The 23,341-nt window shown below is 37.5% G+C and overlaps 1 protein-coding gene across 3 annotated transcripts in view; it reads left to right on the top strand.

Moving 5' to 3' along the window:
* The window catches only part of FYB2 (FYN binding protein 2), a 133,192-nt gene that overhangs the window by 44,036 nt on the left and 65,815 nt on the right, over positions 1-23,341 (top strand). For all 3 annotated transcript variants that reach the window (XM_077891917.1, XM_077891916.1, XM_077891918.1), the window contains exon 5: positions 20,978-21,078. In XM_077891917.1, the coding sequence (XP_077748043.1) occupies positions 20,978-21,078 (101 nt within the window). The remainder of the gene's footprint in view (positions 1-20,977; positions 21,079-23,341) is intronic.

Raw genomic sequence — 23,341 nt, 5'->3', positions numbered from 1 at the left:
GAGTCCCGCGTCCGGCTCCCTGCATGGAGCCTGCTTCTCCCTCTGCCTGTGTCTCCGCCTCGCTCTGTGTGTCTCTCATGAATAAATAAAATCTTTAAAAAATAAAATAAAATAAAAATAAAACTCCCAACCACGACCACCCGATGAAGTTGGTGGTTAGCCGACTCTCTGACCATAGAGTTAGGTTAAGGAATCCAAGATAATGCAACTGGAATATCACCCCTGCAGGGCTTAACCTGGCCAACAGGGCTCCAGAGCATCACCTCTCAACCAACACTGCAGACTGCCTTTCAGAAGATTCATGTTGGATCTTTACCTGCAACAAAAGAGGGCAAGGTTTAATAGACTCATGGCCTGCTCTACAAATTGAGTCTAGACATTCTCCAGGCAGCTGTTCTTGAATGCATCTCCTGCCTTAAGATTTCTTTTTCTGTCTGGAGAAAGATCTGTGTGAGGGAGGCTGGCCAGGATGGAACTAAAGTATGAAAGTGTTTGGAGCCAAGTCTCATCTTTACTCCTTACTGGCATTCAAATGATAAGCTGGAAAAAAATCATGACTTAGGAAGAAATCAGACAATAAAGTTACAGACTTAGAGCCTATTTTTGTACATAGGTTTGTTCAGAAGGTTGAATGGAAACTTATCTTTGAAAACATGCTGGGCATTGTTTAGCCCTTTACATCTGTTAGACTCATTTTAGCCCCATGATCATGTTAGGAAGGCAAAATTAATATTCCCATTTTGAGTTGAGAAACCAAGGACTCAGAGATGTTTCATGATTTGTCCTAAAGTATAAGATAATACAGAGCTAACATAGGGTGTGAACTCAGGACCCTATGTTCATAAGGATTTTCAACTACACTATCCTGTCTCAGAATTTTTCCAACATGAGCGATTTTGGGAGGTCCTGTTAGATTCTGAATTCCATGATTGTCTTTCTCACCTTTCTCACCTACTGAGAAGTAGACATGCCAGTAATAATTATTTAATGCCTAAGTGATAGACTAATTGAGTGACAGATTGAGGGAGGATAGACAGATAAAATGATACTGCTTTTCAGGAACTTTTTATAAATAAAGAAAACATTCCTAAGCTCTGTCAGCTGTATATTCTGCATTGATCTGCATGTCCAGTATCTTGTCCTTCTAATATTAAGCAAAGCTAAATAATTAGGACAATCTAAGCTCTGCATTTGCCTTTGTATATATCGTGGAAGGGCTCCTGCCATGTGCAGAAGTGGACTCATATGAAAGCTGCTCTGTCCTCTGCTCCTTCTTAGTCTAGCAAAATTCAGCTCCAAGTGACACTGCCAAGAAGCTTGTCCTTATCATTCTAGCCATCTCACAAGGCGCTCTCCTTTCATCCCCCACTTCTGTAGACCTATTACACTTTCATTCAGTAGTTACGTAATCAAACTAATCATCAAGCACTTTGCTTGATGATTAAAATAGAATAAAATTCAGAAACCCCAAACTGCTTACTAGGGCCGGGAAGGCCCTACCTGTTCTGACCACTCTGCACACTCTTCCTTGTTCATGGTCTTTAGCCCACTGACTGGCCTTTTGGCCTCTCCTCAAACACAACAAGCATATTCTTACCAAGCACGAATGCTTGTTGCTTCCTGTGTATGGAGGGACCTCCTCCCAGATCTTTAACTGATGGCTCCTTTCCATCGCGCAGGATTTGTTCATTCTGTCAGTCAGTCAATGAATGTTTATTGAACCCCAGCTGTGTGCGAGACATGATCTGAGATGCTGATAATGCAATTTAAACAAAACAAAGTCTCTACCCTTGTGAATATACATTTTAGTTGGGAAGAAGGACAGAGAAGCAAATAATGATAAAATTAAAATAATAACAAATGCTTACATGTCCACTTCCCCGACCACACCTGTGTCTCCTGTCCCAAGGTACTATCTGTGCCATGCAGAGGTCTGCCTAATTCTCCTCTTAGTACTTATTAATGCTTCAAAGAATAATTATTCTGGTTTCTTTTTTAGTCTATACCACAAAGGTATTGAGTTCAAGGACCTTGTCTATTATTTGCTTTTATATTCTAGAACAGAGGAGGAGCTTAGTGAAAACATTCATGATGTGACATCATCTGTCTCTCTATGTAGGAGTTTTCAGTATAACTATGAGCTTCAGAAGAGAATCCAAACAATCAGGAGCCTATAATGTGCCAGGTGTTGTCTTTGTCACTAGGGACCCAGCCGTGAGTGATCTACAAGATCACAGAACAAAAGAGAAAAAAATTAAACTAATAAAAAGTAATGAAATGATTTAAAGATGAGGACAACGAACTGAGGAATGGCATAAAGCAGAAGGTTATACAGATAGAAATGGTGGGGAAGAGGGCTATTTGGAAAAGGAAGTAGAAGGACTTTCTTGAAGGCAAACTGTAAGGGGAGACCTCATGGTTGAGAAAGAGCTGGCCATACAGGGGCATTTCAGGTGGCAGCAACAGCATTTGCAAAATCCTTGAGGTGGGATGGAATGTGGTGTCCTTGCAAAACAGAAAGGAGGCAGGTGGGGTTAGAGTATCATGGAGGAAGAGGACGGTTGGACAAGAGTTTGGAGAGGCTGCTGGAAGTGAGATCATAAAGGGGGAAGCATTTGATGGTTTTGTCTGTTGTTGCTGTTTTTCATTAAGAATCATAGGAAGAGGGAGCCTTGGGTGGCTCATTCAGTTAAGCATCTGACTCTTGATCTCAGCTTAGGTCTTGATCTCGAGGTCATGAGATCAAACCCCACATTGGGCTCCATGCTGGGTGTGGAGCTTGTTTAAAAGAAGACAAAAAAAAAGAATCATAGGAAGTCTTGGAAAAGTCTTAAGCAAGGTTGTGACAAGGTTCAAGTCTTCTTTTTAAAAGATCATACTGACTGCTTTTAGAGACTAGATTATAGAAGGAACAGAGAATAACACCTAATGCATATTTTAAATAAAAAGTTGGGGTGTTTGGAAAGGCCATTGGTAGTAAAGATATGACATACAGAAGAGCCACATACACAAAGACACAGAAGCAGGAAACATCCTGGTGTGTTCAGGAACCATAATCTGACATGTTTAGGATGTATAATGGCAGGGTATATATGGGGCAGTGCAGCACGGAATAGTTCAGTAAGTGTTGGCTGAATTATAGTATGGACTTAGTACTTTGTGTACTTAACTGCCTATGATTATATATGTAGGCTATTTTGGTCACTTTACAGATTCTTGAGTGTTCCTCACCTTCCTGTCTAAATTATAAATTCTTGGGGATCCCTGGGTGGTGCAGCAGTTTGGCGCCTGCCTTTGGCCCAGGGCGCGATACTGGAGACCCGGGTTCGAGTCCCACGTCGGGCTCCCGGTGCATGGAGCCTGCTTCTCCCTCTGCTTGTGTCTCTGCCTCTCTCTCTCTCTGTGTGTGTGACTATCATAAATAAATAAAAATTAAAATAAATAAATAAATAAATAAATTACTTGAAAGCAGGGAGAGGATCTACCACTTCTTACCAACTGCATAATTGGAGTTTGTTTAAATTGAATGCTTTTGCAATGCTTGAAAATTAGAAGATCCAAGGAAAATGTTGTAAAGGATTAAGAGCATAGACTGCAGGTCAGATAACCTCAGATTCCTATTTCGAGCTCTATACACGAGCTGTGTGATCTTAGAAAAGTAATTTAATATCTCTGGGCCTCCCATTTCCTCACATGGGAGATGGTGAAATCAATAAATCCTACCTCCTAGGGTTGCTGTGAGGATTGAGATGAATATCTGTAATTCCACAGAGTGCCTGGCAATGTTGTCAACACTTGATAAATGGCAGCTATTTGTTGTTTGTTGGTAGGAACAGAGTTTGTCTGTAACAAGGTCTAGTTCTACAAGCAGGCTGGAGCCAGCAGACAGCGCTCCTCCTAAAGCCTGCCTCTCGCCCCGAGGATGACCTACTCTCCCTTTCTGTAAAACAGATGGGGTTGGATATTATGGCCACCTCAAAGAGATACCCTGAAATTTGAAACACAAATATTTTATAAGTTGATCTTACTGATGAAAATGAAGGCTTAAGAGTTTTGTTTTGTTTTTTTTTTTAGGCTACAGAAACTTCCAGTGGTTAAGTAAGAATCTGCTCTAGTGGTGGCATTAGAAGTCAGAGTGCTTTTAGAAAGTCATGCCTACCGGACGCCTGGGTGGCTAGTTGGTTGAGCAGCCAACTTTGATTCAGCTCAGGTCATGATCTCAGGGTCATGAGATCTAGCCCCACATTGGGCTCAACATGGAGTCTGCTTCAGGATTCTCTCTCTTCATCTTCCCTTCCCCCTGTTCATGAGCATTCTCTCTCTCTCTTTCTCAAATAAATAACTTTTAAAAACAAGAATACCTCAGTTCACCATGGTTTTGATTCTACCCTAACTTCAAAATACAGGTTAAGTAATTTTATTATTTATAGGTGATAATGTCAGGCACAGAGAATATAGTGACTATCCCACACATTTTCTTTTTTTTTTTAATTTCTTTTTATTGGAGTTCAATTTGCCAACATATAGCATAACACCCAGTGCTCATCCCATCAAGTGCCCCCCTCAGCGCCCGTCACCCAGTCACCCCAACCCCCCACCCACCTCCCTTTCCACCACCCCTTGTTCGTTTCCCAGAGTTAGGAGTCTCTCATGTTCTGTCTCCCTCTCTGATATTTCCCACTTATTGTCTCTTCTTTCCCCTTTATTCCCTGTCACTATTTTTTATATTCCCCAAATGAATGAGACCATATAATGTTTGTCCTTCTCCGATTGACTTATTTCACTCAGCATAATATCCTCCAGTTCCATCCACGTAAAGCAAATGGTGGGTATTTGTCGTTTCTAATGGCTGAGTAATATTCCATTGTATACATAAACCACATCTTCTTTATCCATTCATCTTTCAATGGACACCAAGGCTCCTTCCACAGTTTGGCTATTGTGGACATTGCTGCTAGAAACATCGGGGTGCAGGTGTCCCGGCGTTTCATTGCATCTGTATCTTTGGGGTAAATCCCCAGCAGTGCAGTTGCTGGGTCATAGGGCAGGTCTATTTCTAACTCTTTGAGGAACCTCCACACAGTTTTCCAGAGTGGCTGTACCAGTTCACATTCCCACCAACAGTGCAGGAGGGTTCCCCTTTCTCCACATCCTCTCCAACATTTGTTGTTTCCTGTCTTATTAACGTTCCCCATTCTCACTGGTGTGAGGTGGTATCTCATTGTGGTTTTGATTTGTATTTCCCTGATGGCAAGGGATGCGGAGCATGTTCTCAAGCACTTGTTGGCCATGTCCATGTCTTCCTCTGTGAGATTTCTGTTCATGTCTTGCCCATTTCATGATTGGCTTGTTTATTTCTTTGCTGTTGAGTTTAATAAGTTCTTTATAGATCTTGGAAACTAGCCCTTTATCTGATATGTCATTTGCAAATATCTTCTCCCATTCTGTAGGTTGTCTTTGAGTTTTGTTGACTGTATCTTTTGCTGTGCAGAAGCTTCTTATCTTGATGAAGTCCCAATAATTCATTTTTGCTTTTGCTTCTCTTGCCTTGATGGATGTATCGCAGGAAGTTACTGTGGCCAAGTTCAAAAAGGGTGTTGCCTGTGTTCTCCTCTAGGATTTTGATGGAATCTTGTCTCACGTTTAGATCTTTCATCCATTTTGAGTTTATCTTTGTGTATGGTGCAAGAGAGTGGTCTAGTTTCATTCTTCTGCACGTGGCTGTCCAATTTTCCCAGCACCATTTATTGAAGAGACTGTCTTTTTTCCAGTGGATAGTCTTTCCTGCTTTGTTGAATATTAGTTGACCATAAAGTTGAGGGTCCACTTCTGGATTCTCTATTCTGTTCCATTGATCTATGTGTCTGTTTTTGCACCAGTACCACACTGTCTTGATGACCACAGCTTTGTAGTACAACCTGAAATCTGGCATTGTGATGCCCCCAGCTATGGTTTTCTTTTTTAATATTCCCTGGCTATTCGGGGTTTTCTCTGATTCCACACAAATCTTAAGATGATTTGTTCCAACTCTCTGAAGAAAGTCCATTGTATTTTGATAGAGATTGCATTAAATGTGTAAATTGCCGTGGGTAGCATTGACATTTTTACAATATTAATTCTTCCAATCCATGAGCATGGAATATTTTTCCATCTCTTTGTGTCTTCCTCAATTTCTTTCAGAAGTGTTCTGTAGTTTTTAGGGTATAGATCCTTTGCCTCTTTGGTTAGGTTTATTCCTAGGTATCTTATGCTTTTGAGTGCAATTGTAAGTGGGATTGACTCCTTAATTTCTCTTTCGTCAGTCTCATTGTTAATGTATATAAATGCTACTGACTTCTGGGCATTGATTTTGTATCCTGCCACACTGCCAAATTGCTGTATGAGTTCTAGCAATCTTGGGGTAAAGTCTTTTGGGTTTTCTATATACAATATCATGTCATCTGCAAAGAGGGAGAGTTTGACTTCTTCTTTACCAATTTGAACGCCTTTTATTTCTTTTTGTTGCCTGATTGCTGAGGCTAGGACTTCCAGTACTATGTTGAATAGCAGTGGTGAGAGTGGACATCCCTGTCTTGTTCCTGATCTTAGGGGAAAGGCTCCCAGTGTTTCCCCATTGAGAATGATATTTGCTGCCCCACACATTTTCCCCATTAAATAACTAACACAGAGAACTGATCTGAGAAACTATCAGATCAGCCTACAAAGTATTGGAAAATATTATCCAAAACCCACTTGTAAGCTTCTTGACTTTCACCATCATCCTGTGCTTCATTATTTTCATTTTTTAATTTCTCCTCAATTCTAGAGAGACCTGTAGTTCAGAGGAAAAGAGTGATGGACTAAACTATACCTATTCCCATGGAATGTTGTGTAAGATTACGCAACATTTTAATAACAATTACTTAGTTATTGTATTAGAGTTCTCCAGAGAGAGAGGACCAGCAGAAGTTACACATATATTTATATATTCTATATTAGAATTATTTATATAATATTTAGTACATATGTACATTATGTGCATATACATATGCAATATGTACATAATATTAATAATGAGCAACTGGTTTACACACTGGTTATGAAAACTGAGAAGTCCCCTGCTCTGCCATCTGCAAGCTCGAGACCCAGGAGAGCCAGTGATGTAGTTCCTAAGTACAAAGGTCTGAGAATCAGGAGAGCTGATGGTAAAAATCAAAGGCAGGAGAAGAGGACATGAGATATCCCCACTCAATCAGTGAGGCAGGAAAAAAGTAGTGAATTCCTCCCTCCTCCACTTTTGTCTTATTCAGACCCTCAGTGGATTGTATGATATCTCCTCGCAGTAAGGAGGGAAATCTGCTGTACTGAGTCCCCTGATTCAAATGCTGATCTCATTGAGACACACCTTCATGGACATACACAGAAATAACATTTAATTTGCACATCCTGTGGCCAGTCAAATTAACACATAAAATTAATCATCATAGTCATCATAGTTTTGTGGCCCTTTATAGGAAGAATGGGGTTATATATTCATAGATTAAAAACAAAGAGATACCTAGTGCCCAGAGTTTAGTGATGTTGGAGGTATTCTATTTGTTGTTTATTGTGGCTGTTGTTGAAATCAAAGGAGAATAAGTAAGGTCATGAAACATGCACTAGTAATATTGGGTTACACACACATATACACATACATGCATATGCCTGGATATGTATCTATATGTACATACATGTGTATATATACATGTTTAAACTGTATGTATCATGTAGAGAGATATGTATGCACAAACCTATGTGTATATGTGTTCTGTTGATATGAAGGAAGTGGTCAAAGTGGTAGAAGTTGAAGTGCCAGTGGTAGGAGTGTGGAGAAGCAGAAGTAGTAGAAGTGGAAATGTAGAAGACAAAGTTTTAATAGCTTGTAAAAGAAAAGTATCCTTGAAAATTTATCAGGTATTTTTGTGAATCTGGTATAAATGCATTCTGAGATCAATTGTAGCATCTCGTCATAGTCTTTTTTTACAAGTCTCTTAACTTAATCCTCCTTAAGAGGAGGATTTCTTAAGGTGAAGCCCGATGGGAAGGGTAGTCTTACCAAAAGTATTTATTGGAAATGGAATGTGCCCAGTTTGAGACTTTGGGTAATTGAGAAATCAGATGGCCTTCTACTTCCTTGTCTCCAGGAACCTGTGGAATGTCACACAGAGTGACCCCTGGCTAAGCTACTCCTGTTCTCTCCAAAATGGGTGGCCCACTGAAATAAGAAATAAAGGAAGCAGAGTTTTCAACTTAGCTCTAATAAAATGCAAATGTATAGCTAGCAGGTTTTGTTGTTCAAGTCTCAGTTTTTCTACCTAATATCAGCTCTTTAGATTTTCCAGAGCCTTCTTGCCATGAAAATTTTCAACTTACGCTCTTATCCTGTGGCACAGAAGAAGATGGGAGAGGATATGTAACCTGTCAGGCATTTACCACATGTTAACTGAGTTAGTCCTACACTACACAGCTACAGTGAGCCTATGAAGAAAATAGGGCTCTATGATCTTAAATGACTGCCTGAGACTCACACAGCCAGCAAGAGAAATTTCCAGTGATAAGTATAGATATGATGAGTACTTAGATATGTACTTAGAGATGACGAGTCTAAGTACAGTGCCTGACACATTGCAAAGCCTCAATAATTGTAGCTAATATTGTGATGGACAGTTTACAGTACAACCAAGTGAACAGCTGTGTGAGCTACTTCTCTAGAATGTACAACCTAATACAGAGGTTGACTAAATTATTTTCCAAAAGACAGCTGTCGTCAAGGGGTTGACATGGCAAGTAGAAACACCCATTAGAGGAGGTCACAAGTCCATGATTGAAACAGACCCTATTGTTCAAAAACTAATTTTGAAGATAAAATGCCACGGGTCCAAACACAATTAGAAATTTTCTTTTGTAAGTCATCTGTGACACTAGCTGTTGTGTCTTCTTGAACATACAAATGTTGAAGATATCATTAAGAAACATTGTAATATTGTAGTTATTAGAGGTTTTCTATGAGAAAGTCAGAAAAGAAAGTTGATGCTCTGTCAATAATAAAAAAAACTTTCTGAAATGCAAACCTCATGAAAACCTTTTCCAGTTGAGTACAATTGACAACTATAATATTATATGTTATATCAGTTTCATCTGAGGTACAGGTGTACATGATTCGTTATTTGTATATGTTGTAAAATGGTCACAATAAGTCTATTAATGTCTGTCACCATACATAGTTACTATTTTTTTCTTGTGATGAGATCTTCTAAGATCTATCTTAGCAATTTTCAAATATGCAAACAATATTATGAACTGTAGTCACCACAATATACATTATACCTCTATGATTTATTTTATAAATGCTCATATGTACCTTTGACCACCACCCTTTATCCATTTCTCCAAACTCCACCCTGTACATTTGTCAATCTGTTGTTCTTTGTATCTATGAGTTTGGGGATTGCTTTCTCTTTTTCCTTTTTTTTTCTTTCTTTTTCTTTTTTTTTTGTGACACGTATAAGTGAGATCATATGGTATTTGTCTTTCTATCTGCTTATTTCACTAACATAATGTTCTCCAGGCCCAACCATGTTGTCACAAATGGTAAGATTTCTTTTTTATGGCTAAGTATAAGTGTGTGTGTGTGTGTTTTCATCATATATATGTACCATATTTCATTAACTGTCCATCAGTGGACATTTAGTTTGCTTCCCCATCTTTGCTATTGTAAATCACGGTACAATAAGCATGAGAGTGCTCGTATATCTTTTTGAATTAGAGTTTTCATGTCCTTCAGATAAAAATTCAAAAGTGGAATTGCTGGTTTGCATGGTGGTTCTATTTTTAATTTATTGTGGAACCTCCATTTTGTTTTCTGTAATGAGTGCACCAATTTACACTCTCATGTAACAGTGCAACAGTGCACAGGTTTCCCTTTTCTCCACATCACATTAACGTTTTTTAAGCTTCTTGACCTTCACTATCATCCTGTGCTTCATTATTTTCATTTTTTATTTATTTCTTTTCTATAATAGCCATTCTAACAGGTGTGAGCTGATATCTCATTGTGGTTTTGACTTGCATTTCCCCGATTAGTGATGTTAAGCATCTTTTTAAGTACCTGTTGGCCATCTCCATGGAAAATGCATATTCAGATATTCTACCCATTTTTAATTGGATTGCCTGGGGACTTTTGCTATTGAGTTGTAGAAGTTGTTTATATATTTTGGATATTGACCCCTCACCACATATCTGATTTGTGAATATTCTCTCCCATTTTTCTAAATTTTGTTGCTTAATATTTTGTTGATTGTTTTCTTCATTGTGCAAAATTTATCTTTCCAGAGAATCAGCTCTTATATTTGTTGATCTTTTCTATTGTCTTTTTATTTTATTTCCTCTTTAATTTTTGTAATCTTGTTCCTTCTACTAACTCTGAGCTTCATTTGTTCTTTTTCTAGATTCTGGAGGGGAATGTAGGTTGTTCATTTGAGATTTTTGTTTCTTGAGGTAGGCATTTATCTCTATGAAATGTCCTCTTAGAACTGTTTTTGCTGCATCTCATAAGTTTATATTGTATTTCCATTTTCATTTCTCTCAAGGTATTTTTTTATTTCTCTTTTCATCTTTGACCAGTAACATGTTCAATTTCTATAAAAATATATTTGTGAATTTTCCAATTTTTACAAATTTCTTTTTGTAATTTCTAGTTTTATACAATTGTGGTCAGAAAAGATCCTGGATATGAATTCAGTGTTCTTTAATTCGTTAAGACTTGTTTTGTGGCTTAACATATGATCTATCCTGGAGAAGGTTCCAGTCACACTTGAGAAAAATGTATATTCTGCTACTTTTGAGGGGAATGTTCTTACATATCAGTTAAGTCCAACTGGTCTAATCTGTCACTTGTTACCTATGCTTTCATATATTTTCTTGTTACTGATTCATGCCCTTTTTTTTCCACATAAAAAAGTTCCTTCAACATTTTTGGTAAAGTTGGTTAGGTGGTGATGAACTCTTTTACCTTTTGCTGGTTTAGAAAACTCTATCTCCTCTTCAGTTCTTAATATTAACTTTGCCAGGTGGCATATTCTTGGTTGAACTTTTTTTCTCCCAGCACTTTGAATAAATCATGACATTCCTTCTGGCCTATAAGGTTTCTACTGGAAAAATCCGATAGTTTTATGTGTGTTCCCTTGTATATAGTAAGTCGTTTTTTTCTTTCCACTTGCAGCATTCTCTTTATTTTTTGACATATTAATTATAATGTGTCTTGGTGTGTCTCCTTGGGTTTATTTCATTTGGAACCTCTCTCATCTTTCTAGATCTACATGTGTCCCCCCACCACCACCACCCTGTGCCAGGTTAGGGAAATTTTCATTAATTATCTCTTTTTGATCCTTTCTTTCTCTCCTCCTGAGAGCCCTATAACATGAACATTAGTCAGCTTGATGTTGTCCTAGAAGTCCTTTAGGCTTTCTTCACTTTTTTTCATTCTTTTTTCTTTCCACTGCTCTCATTGGATAAGTTCCACTGTCATGTCTTTGAGGTCACTGATTCTTTTTCCTGCTTCATCTGCTCTGCTGTTGAACACCTTTACTGTACTTTTCAGCTCAGTTATTATATTCTTCAGCTTTGTGACTTCCATTTGGTACTACTTATATTTTCTCTTTGTTGAAGTTCTTACTGTATTCATCCATTCTTCTCTAAGCTCAGTAAGCATCTTTATGACCATTACTCTGAACTCTTTATCAGGTAGATTGCTTATCTCTATTCCATTAAGGTTTTTTTTCTATGTTTTTATCTTTCAGGGTTTTTAAGAAGTTTTTTGAAACATATTCCTTTGTTTCTTCCTTTTTCTTGACTTCTATACAGTAGACAAAACAACCACCTCTCCCAATCTTGAAGGAGTGGCCTCATGTAGGAGATAAACCTTATCATTCAATACTTCCCTAGTTCTTGGTGTTCTCCAAAACCCTTCTGATCATCCAAGCAGCTTAGTATATTTTTTTTTTTTTTTTTTTTTTTTTTTTTTTTTTTTTTTTTTTTATGATAGTCACAGAGAGAGAGAAAGAGGCAGAGACACAGGCAGAGGGAGAAGCAGGCTCCATGCACCGGGAGCCCGACGTGGGATTCGATCCGGGGTCTCCAGGATCGTGCCCTGGGCCAAAGGCAGGCGCTAAACCACTGCGCCACCCAGGGATCCCAGCTTAGTATATTTTTAATAGGTCCTAGTGGTGAGGGCATGCTAAGACCTGTCAGTGTCCCAAAGGGAAGGACCTCAGTCAGCACCCAAATTCAGGCTGATTAGGAACCAGATTCTTTGGCAGCTGATTTTAGAGTATGCAAATATCTACAGTCTATGTGACTATAAACATAAGCCCCACTGGCTACCAGAGTTGGGTAATCTAGAGATGTCCCCTGAGTGACAGTCAGAACAATCAGGGCTCCTGACGAATGTATAAGCTCCTTTCTGGGAGATACCTGTGAATTGTAGTGAGGCAGAGGAAGAGTACATAGATGGTGGCCACTGGCATATGTTCCCTGAGAGCCCCTCCATAGGCCTCTAGATGTGTAGCACACCTGAAGCCTGGCCTCAGGCCAAAACTCCAAGACAAGCAAGTGGGCCTCTTTAACAATGTCTGGGGTTGTATTTCAGTCTGATGTTTATACAATGCCCTAGGGATGACAACTTGGAAAGAACTGCCTCTCCGATTGTTACTGTCCTGTGGGACATAGAAACATAACCCCCCTAGCCAACAGAATCAGATAATCAAGGGGCATTTTCTGGATAGCATCCACGAAAACTGTGGCACTACACTAAAATATAAGGCATCAGAGGTGTATAAGAGCTCCCCTCTGAGAGATACTTGTATGCTGGAGCACAACAGAGGGAGAGCATAAAAATAGTACCTACCCTCCAAGGTCTCTGGAAGGGATCACAGTCACCTGTTAGATGTGTGTCAAAATTTATTTTTTAATATTATAATTTCTGTCTTCCAACATAATATTATTAGCACACTTTGGTGGATGCTTTTGTGCAGAGAGCAAATATTTCATTCAATATCCACAATATACCTTTAAATTAGATTTTATTATTACTATTTTATAGAGTAGGAAACTGAGATTAAGGTATTTACTCAGCACTTTATAATTAGAAAGCAGAAGAGCTAGGATTCTAGTTTATATCTGCCTGACCCCAAGTTCCAAGTTTGTCTATAATTCTGTGCTGTCTCCCAATAATGTCTGTAGTCCTGGAGATAGACAGATATTTTAATAAATGTGGAAACAAAAAAATTGACACACAGATTTATTTAAATCATAGTTATTTCTTCCCTGTAATCCAAGTTCTTTATATTGACCCACACTGCATTAAACCAAGGCAGATTTCAGATCTGGTTTTAATGGATCCGGAAAAGGATAAAAGATATGCTCAGATAGTAAAAAATAAGGTTTAAATACAACTACAATATCTTTTTTTCATCTTTAACATTAATCCTAGGACTGCCCCTTGGTAAAGACAATTGATCTGAGAGACACTTTTTTATATTCAGTTGAAATTCTTTTTGATCATCTAAAGTCAGATACTTACTCATTTCTGACAAAAGTAGTCCAAGAAATTGATTAGACATCTTCTTTCAATTTTTCCACAAATTGTTTCTTATTAATAAAGTTAATTTACCATAGACCTGATGAGATTGTTAGGTCATTGGAGCATGAGATACATGGCATAGTCTATAATTTAAGAAAGTTTCTCTCGATTACTTTATGATAGGGGAGGGGAACAAAATAGGGGAGAAATTACTGATGCATTAGAGTTCATAATTTTTCCTTTTCAACAAAATGAACTACTCATACATCTTTAGAGAATATAATTTTAAAAAACTCGAAAATACTCAAGCTGGTCAAATGTGGGAAAACAATCAGATGGAATGTACTTGTGATAATAAATGGGGAAGAGGGGACAAGAAAAGAGAACTCTAACCTTGTCATTGTCTGTAACAGCAGGTATACTAATATACCTATAAACAGAAAAAAACAGGAAGAATATAAAAATACTAACACCTCACTTGTGTTAAGTGGGAAGCTCATGGGTGATTCTTTTTCCTCCTTCTCCTATGCTCCACATTTAGTGAAGTATTCATTTTCCATTTGCTACCAATAGATAAAGTCCCCTTGATTTCACTCCTCAATTTCATTCTCTTTCTCCCTCCCACAGGAAACTTTTAATATGGATACAGAAATGTACCCATTGAGTGTATAACTTATACTTTAACTGCAAATTCTTATTTGTTAAAGATAGAGTACTTCACGTTTTTTTATAAATGGAATCGTATTATTCTGCAACATGATTTTTTCAAAGCTGTGTTTTCATATTCCACCTACATTGATGCATATGCGTCTAGTTTATTCAATATAATTGCATATTGTAGACATTCCATCATATGAACATATCACAGTTTGTTCATGTGTTCCCTTTCTGAGGGACATTCCAGTCGTTTTGAATGTTCACCCTTTCAAGTGATGCTATAATAAACATCTCATATATAAAACCAGATTTTCCCAGGTTATCTACTTAGAAATAAAATTGTAAACAACTTCAGTTTTACTAGATATTGAAGCTGTGCCAGTTTATACTCTCAAGCTAGTATAAAGTTCCAGTTTCTCCATATTCTTACCTAATGAAATATTATTTTGAAACTTTGGGATTCTTGCTTAAACTGATGGGTGTGAACTAATTTGCAGTGTCTTCATTCCATTTCCCTGTTTACTATATGGTGTGAATTTTTTATTTTTTTGTGAACTTATTTATAAGCTACTCAAAATTTCTCTTCTGTGATGTCTGTAATATCCATTTGTCCAATTTTCTATGAGTGCCTTTACTGAAGATAACATTTATTTCCAATACATCCATGTTTTAAATCCCATTATGTTCCTTTTGTTAACGTTTCTTTTTATTTAAGTTCGATTTGCCAACATATAGTATAGCACCCAGTGCTCAGCCTGTCAAATGCACCCCTCCGTACCCGTCAGCCAGTTACCCCATCCCCCCACCCTACCCACCTCCCCTTGCACAACCCTTTGTTTGTTTCCCAGAGTTAGGAGTCTCTCATGGTTTGTCTCCCTCTCTAATTTTTCCCCCTCAGTTCCTTTTTTCCTATTACAAGAATTTCTAGTTGAGTTGAGATAGTCTTTGTTATAGTTCACCATTAAGTATGATGTTTATTGGAGATTAATCTAGTTAAGAGAGTTTGAGTGTAATGGTTATTTTGAGTGTATTAAAATCTGGTTTTCCCTTATTGTTTCAGTGTGATTAATTACAATGGTAGATTTTCTGATGTTGAGCCATCATTGACATCCTGGAATACATTTTAGTTGTCCTTGACTTAATTTTAATACTGATTAACTCATTTTTTATTTTTATTTTTATTTTAGTATTTAGTGAGTTTGGACTAAAATCTTTTAAGTGAGATTGGGCTGTATTTTTAAATCTTTGGCTATGTTGTAGTCTTCATATCAAAAGTATACTGCACTATTAAAATGAGTAGGATAGCTTTTCTCCTATTCTCTGAAACTATTCATTCAAACTTGCTCATAAAACTATTTGGTGGTGGAGAAAGAGAGGGATGAATTGAATGTAAAGGTAAGAGGAAGGGAGAGTGTGTGTGTGTACTATTGATTCAGGCTCATTAATGTTTTATTGGCCTATTAGGCTTTGTATGCAGTTCTTCAATCACTGGGGTAATTTTATATTTATAAATTTGCCAGTTTTCAGTGAAATTTCAAATTTATTAGCAATTTACACAAATTATTATATGATTCGCTTATCATAAGGTTTCCTTAGATTTCTGAAAACTTAAATCTGTTTTTTAAATTTATTTATTCATGAGAAATACACAGAGAGAGGCAGAGACATAGGCAGAGGAAGAAGCAAGCTCTCCGCAGGGAGCCCAGTGAGGAACTTGATCCTGGGACCCTGGGATTATGCCCTGAGCCCAAAGCGTGTGTGCATGTGTGCATATGGACATGTGTGTACATTCTCTCATTTTCTTGATCAGTTATGCTAAAGTATGGTCTAATATGAATAAACCTACCTAAGCTTTCTTTTAGTCAGTATTTGGTTTGCGTCTCTTTTTCCATTCATTCATAAAGGAGCTTTGGTTTGCCTGGTGCATTTTTGGCAGGATTAGCTAGATTTTTACAACATGCAGGTACTATTTTATTAAAGTAATCTATCTGTGTTTATTGTGATTCTTGATCTATTTGGATTTTTTGCATATTTTATGTTTTGAATATATTATGAAAATTTTACATGTATATTTTTTTCCTTTGCTGCCTTCTTTAGTATTTAAGTTTTCTCATTCTATAGTCTCCTTCCACCAGTTGAAAAGTTAAATATTCTATTTCTATTCTTTTTAGTGGTTACAGTTAAATTTTGACATACAATTAACCTAAGTCTGGTAGGAATCAAAATCTCTCTCTTGCTCCTAAATGATACAAAGATATGAGACTAACTCTGATAAACCTCTCCCACTCTCTTTCATATTATTATTTAATATTTTTAATTCCATAATGCTCTTAAACTTCTACAAATTTGTCATTTTTATAGTTGATACATATTTAGATTTACCACTAGCTTTATTTATTTATTTGATCACCATTATTTCTTTTTTAAAGTGAAATATAATTAACATATAGTGTCTTACTAGTTTCAGGTATTGGCCTGAAGTTTCCCTTTTTATAGTGTCTTTGTTCGATTTTGGCTTCAGGGTCATACTGAGATCATAGAATGAACTTGGAAGTTTTACTTTCTCTTCTGTTTTTTGAAATAGTTTGAGAAAAATAGGTATTAGCTCTTCTTTAAATATTTAATAGACGGGCAGCCCTGGTGGCGCAGTGGTTTAGTGCCGCCTGCAGGGCGTGATCCTGGAGACCCTGGATGGAGTCCCACGTCAGGCTCTCTGTATGATGCCTGCTTATCGTGTCTCTGCCTCTCTCTCTCTCTCTCTCTCTCTGTCTCTATGAATAAATAAAATCTTTAAAAAAAATAAATATTCAATAGACTTCACCCTGAAACTATCTGATCGTGGAATAGCAGACTGTCAAGGTATTTATTCCTAATTTAGTTTCTGAAGATGATATATCTCTTCAACTTTACCAATTTCTTCTAGGTTGTCCAATTTTTTCGTTTAAAATTGTTCATAATAGTCTCTTATAGTCCTTTGTATTTCTATACCATCATTTCTTACTCCCTCATTTCTGATTATATTTATTTAAGTCCTCTTGTTTTCTTGACAAATTTGGCTAAAGGCTCTGCTCTAATCTTTATTATTTGCTTCCTTCTACTAGCTTTGTGCTTTGTTTGTTGTTTTCCTAATTCTTTTAGGTTGTTTGAGATTTTTCTTGTTTCTCGAGGGAGGCCTGTACTGCTGCATCCCAGAGGTTTTGGACCATTGTGTTTCATTTATCTCAATTTTTTTTCTTCTTCTTCCTTTATTTCTTGTTTGAAGAAAATTCATTGTTTGGTAGCATATTGTATAGCGTTCTGTAGTTGTGTTCCTTCCAGATTTTTCTTATAATTGATTTCTAGTTTTATATTGTGGTTGGAAAAAATCCTTGGTATGATTTCAGAGTTCTTAAATTTATTGAGACTTGTTTTCTGGCCTAATGTGATCTGTCCAGGAGAATCTTCCTTACATACTTGAAAAGAATGTGTATTCTGCTGTTTTAGATGAAATGTTCTGTATACATCTTTTAGGTCCACTGGGTCAAATGTGTGCTTCAAAGCTACTGTTTCCTTGTTTTGATTTTCTGTCCATTTGATCTATCCCTTGATGCAAGTGGCAGTTAAAATCCCCTGCTATTATTGTACTACTGTCGATTTCTACCTTTAAGTCTGTTAATATTTGCTTTATTTAGGTGTTTCAATGTTGGGTGCATAGATATTTATAATTGTTATAATTGTTATATAATTGTTGGATTGATCTCTTTATCATTATGTAGGGCCCTTTCTTTTTTGCCAATCTTTGTTTTAAAGTCTGTTTTGTCTGATAAAAGTATTGTTGCCCTGGCTTTTTATTGGAGCATTTAGTCTATTTACATTTAAAATAATTATTAACAAGTACATACTTACTGTCATCTTATTTGTTTTCTATATGTTTTTGTAATTCTGTTAAAGGTTTTCTATTTGTGGTTACTATTGGGTTCATATATAACATCTTAGGTGTTATAACAGTCTTTTTTAAAAGATTTTATTTATTTATTCATGAGACACACAGAGAGAGAGAGGCAGAGACACAGGCAGAGGGAGAAACAGACTCCTCACAGGGAGCCCAATATGGGACTTGATCCCTGGACCCCAGGATCATGACCTGAGCCAAAGGCAGATGCTAAACCACTGAGCCACCCAGGCATCTTTATAGAAGTCTTTATAAGTTGATGGTTGCTGAAGATGAAACACATTCTAAAAGGTCAAAATTTTTACTCCCCTCTCCATGTTTTTTGCATATGATATCATATTTTACATCTTTTTATTTTGTGTATCCATTGACTGTTATTTGTAAATATAATTGATTTTATTACTCTTGTGTTTTAACTTTCGTACTGGTTTTATCAGTGACTAATCCACTACCTTCACTATATGTTAGCTTTTACCTGTGAAATTTTTTCCTTTAATGATTTTCTTCTAGTCATGGTCTTTTCTTTCTATTCAAAGTATTCCCTTTAACATTTCTTGTAAATCTGATTTAGTGGTGATGAACTCCTTTAACTTTAATTTGAGAAATTTTTTATCTCTCCTATTCTAACTATTCCTATTCTTCTATTTCTCCTATGATAACCTTGATGGGTAGGCTATTCTTGGTTACAGGATTTTTTTTCTCAGTATTTTGATTATATCACTGAGTTTCCTTAATCTATTCTCATTTTTTAATTTTTTTCTTTTTGCTGTTCAGCTTTGGTGCTTTCGGTCACCCTGTGCTCCAGATTGCTGATCTGTTCTTCTGCATCCTCTAATCTGTTGTTGACTCCCTCTTGTGTTTTTTTTTTTTAAGGGGGGAGGGGCAGAGGGAGAGGGAGAGAGGGAATCCTAAGCAGGCTCCATGCCCAGTGTGAAGCCCACTGGCAGGCGCCATTTCTCCTCCCTTCCCTCACTCTAGATGGCCAGACACTTGGAACCAGCTCTAAAACTCTTCATCTGACTTGCTAGTACTACAGACCCACCCCATCCAACCCACCTACCTCAGCATGTCCCTTCAAAGCAGCTCCTGCCTAGCCATACCCTGTGTGTGGCCCAGCAGAAACAAGGCAATGATTTCTGCCTTGGGAAGGAGGGGACTTTAACTTCTTTGAAAGATTTGATGCATTTCAGCAAGGATCTGTGAGCAGTAAATATGTGTACTGGTATGCTGAAAAAATCTTTGTTTCTCCCTCACTTTTAATGACAATTTAGCTAGAAGATAATTTGATACTGATATCTCCTCTCTCCTTAGCCCATAAGATATTATCCACAATCTCAACCACCAATTGCTGCTAATGAGAAGTCCCTTGACAGTCTGCTATTCCTCAGTAATCTATCTTTTCTCTCACAGAGATTTTACATTTTTCTTTTTTCCTTTGACTTATGCTAACTTATTACAAAGTGTATGAGCGTGGATTTACCATTATTTTTTATTGTTGAAGCTGATTCAATAGAAGAATTTATGTTCCTTTTCAATGTTAAAAGCCTTAGTTATTATCATGTGAATACTGACTCCTTTTCATCTTTTTTCTTTTTCCCTTTTAGAATCCCTAGTCTATCCCTAGTTGAGCCTTTTCATTCTACCTTCCCCACTGTTAACTTCTCTTTTAATATTTTGCATCTCTTCATCTCTCCATGCTACATTCTGAGTGACTTCCTTAGATCTAACTTATTCCCCAATTCTCTCTTCTGCTGTGTCTAGTCTACTTTTCATCCTCTACATTAAATTTTTATTACAAGAATTAATGATTTCTATAAGCCCTTTCTCCTGTCCCTAAATCTATGTTCTTTTTTCACACCCTTGGAGTTTTTTTGTTTTGTTTTTTACCTAATGGCTTTTATCCCTTACTTTATTTCTTTGAACATTTTTTAAAATGCTTATTTTAAAGTCACTTTCATCTCATTCTGTTATTTAAGTCTGTCATTCTGTTATATCTTCTATCTGTGGTAGCTCATCTCTTTGTGTGGCTTGTGGGTTTCTTGGGTATTTTTTTTTTTTTTTTTTTTTTACTACAAGCTTGTTTTAAGTGGGAATTGTTTCCTTTGGCAACCATAGTTGCCTTGGATTATAGAAGCATCTTTACAGAGTGATTTCAGATTTGCCTTACAAAAGACAGTTAGATTGCAAGCACCATTTTGTCTCTGTGTCTCTGAGATACAGTATACATTTAGAACCCCACCTGTATTTGGTGCTGGGTTTTCAAGTTTCTGATTTCTCATGGGAGATTCTTTTAGCTCCAGCAATCATAGCTGGATAGCAGAGAAGTACACACATATGTTTTATAGTTTTTTTAACAGATGAAATGGCATTTTGTGACTCTGAACTTTATGATGATAGCTTGGTTCTAGCTTCACATTCACATGAGGCCTGTGGCTCAGACTTAACTACTGACTCAGGAAGTATATCCTCAGCCACCCCGTCATTAGGAATCTGTCTCAGTTTCTCTTTGCATGTAATTCTCACCTTCCTCTTTAGTTGTGCTTTCCTCTCTATATCTGGCACCTGGAGATTTTATTGATTTCTAGATGAATTATATATTCTTCATATAATTTTTTACATTGCTATATTTTTCAGAATTTCTGTATTTTTAGAGTAGGGGTTGTATGCCTTTCATATAGGTTTAAATCACCATATTTGTCAGACATATTCTTTAATGAAAAAATACAAAAAGTTTTAAAATATGTGGAAAGCAATGTTTTATTTTAAGTAACCTTTTTTTCCATGTTTCTCAGTGCTGAATTTGAAGAACCACATAATTATGAGGCAACAATTTCATATCTGAAACACTCTGGCAACTCCATTAACCTGTGCACTGCAAAAGAAATTGCTGATTGTAAGTCTGCTAAGCCAATTAATATTGTAACCCTGTGTGGAATGAAAATGTGGCAAAAATGGTATTTTCCCTCCAGCTAACAATAAGTTTAAAAATTCACAGCCATGCTGCCCTACCATCTCATTTCTATTTTTTTTCCTTGCCTGGTCTCTTAAAAATATAAATAAATCCAGTTGGGCATCAATGCTATCTCACAACTCCTAGTGCTGCCTTCTCTCTACCTCTTCTATTCTCTCCTTCACCAATCTACTTCGATGCCTTGACTTCTGTAGATATGTAGGAGGGAAAATCAAGATATGGCGATTCATTTTTCTTCCTTCTCCCATAGAAACTTCATCTCTCTTCCTGTGGTGTCTTTCTTGAATTCCCCTGGTAACTCCGTGTGTGGAGAGAGAGATAACAGACTATGAGAATTAGGTCCCTGTGTTTAGTCTGAATAGGAGCAGAGAATTCATTTAATGGATCTGACCACTGGTTCAGAGCTAAGTCTTCCTGCCTCTGGTATTGCCGACAAAGCTCAGACCTTTCTATGAAGAAAGAGACCCTGTCAGGTAAGAAAATGAAGAAGCAGGGACTCATAACATTTCTACAAGTTTCTGTGTCTTTGTTCTCTCTGTAGAATAAGCCGATTCTCTACAAAAAGCATAAATATTTGTGCTGAAATAAACGGTATTTTCTGAACCTATACTGTGAGCCATGGTTCTGTAGTAGGTTCTCTCTGTGAATCCCTGCTGATACAGCAGTTTTATTAGCCCATTTTTTGAGACAGGAAACTGAGGAAAAAAGAGGTTGAGTTGTGCAGGGTCACATGAGGAGTATATGGTAGAGCTATAATGTGAAATAGGCTCAGACTGCCTCCAAGATGCATGCTCTTTTCACAGTCTTATGCTGCTTCCCGTTCAAGTATGTTTTGCTTTCCTGGAAGGAGCGTTAGAGACAGATCATCTGATTTTACTTCTTTATTGCATGAAGAAAAAGCCCAAGAGTCTGGGAAAAGTCATTTGCCTGGGAATATATACATAAGAGGTTTGTAAGGTAATGAGTTAGAATCTATTGAAATTTCCCTTCCCTCCCCTCCCCCCAAGAAATAAAGCATTGAAGAACTACCAGAAAAGCTCACTCTCTCTTTCTCTTAGATTGGGCAAAGTCTAGATTTTCCATATGGTTTATAAAATACTAGTCATAAGACAAGCAACTGCTGTCCCCTCTCATCCCCATATGGAAATATTGTTCCATTCTTGAGGTGTCTGGACACTTGCATCAGAATATGGCTTCTCAGATTCTAACACTTGAAATATGAATCACCAGGGAATCTCAGTTAACATATTCTGGTTCAGTAGCTGTGAGGTTAGAACTTCTAACAAGTTCCCTGGTGGTGCTGACACTGCTGGTTTACAAACCATGCTTTGAATAGAAAGGCTGTGGGCCCCATTTGGACTAAATTCCAACTGCATGCCTTTCTACAAAGGGCTTATAGGGCTATTTAGATGCTCTAGTCAGAGCCTATAGCTTCTCTTTCTGGATACATGAGACCCTCAGAATGCCCCCTCTCAAGTGGCTGTCTGAGTTCCTGCTTGAGTCTCTTCTCTAAGTCCCAGGACAGACTGGGCTACAGAGAAAGACTGGGACAAGACAGACTGGGCTGCAGGGAGAACAGTTCATGGGGGGTGGTGTGGGTGGGATTTGGACATATGCAAGGCCCCTTGTCATGTAGGGTAAAGCTGAGGATTGAAAATGGGAAGCTAGACCAGAGACCTGCATTTGTTCTACCCAGGCCACAAATGTTCAAGGTGGGCCTGCCAGTGGACATCACCTGAAGTAACCAAAGAAGGAGCCACTAACTCAAGCCTCCCTTCAGCCTTTCACTGAGGGATTCCTCATGTACTACATAAAGAAGCAAGTGTTTATGCTGAAGGATAAAGGGCTCAGAAAATAAGCCACTGATGCAATTGAGAGTAACAGAGCATAGGGTAGCAGAAAGGGAGGCAAGTGGGAGACTAGTGATGGTGGCAATGGTGTCTTTCTGGCTAGAGAGAACATCCTGGTGGGAAATAGGAATATAGCCTGCCAGGGCTGAAGAAACTGAAGAACTACAGCCTGGGATCAAAAGGATCCTGTTACTTATCCCCACCCCTTTCCTTGTTCCTCTTTAAAGGGCCAGGATGCAGTTACCCTAAAGGAAAAAAAGAAGAAGAAAAAGGGAGCGAGCTATTTTACCCCCACTTGTACTTATTCATTTGACTATTTCCCCATTTACCTTCCA

This window comes from Canis aureus, chromosome 3 (assembly GCF_053574225.1).
Source record: "Canis aureus isolate CA01 chromosome 3, VMU_Caureus_v.1.0, whole genome shotgun sequence".
NCBI classification, from domain to species: domain Eukaryota; kingdom Metazoa; phylum Chordata; class Mammalia; order Carnivora; family Canidae; genus Canis; species Canis aureus.
Note: the sequence above shows the minus strand (reverse complement) of the source record. Positions and strands in the feature narration are given on the sequence as shown.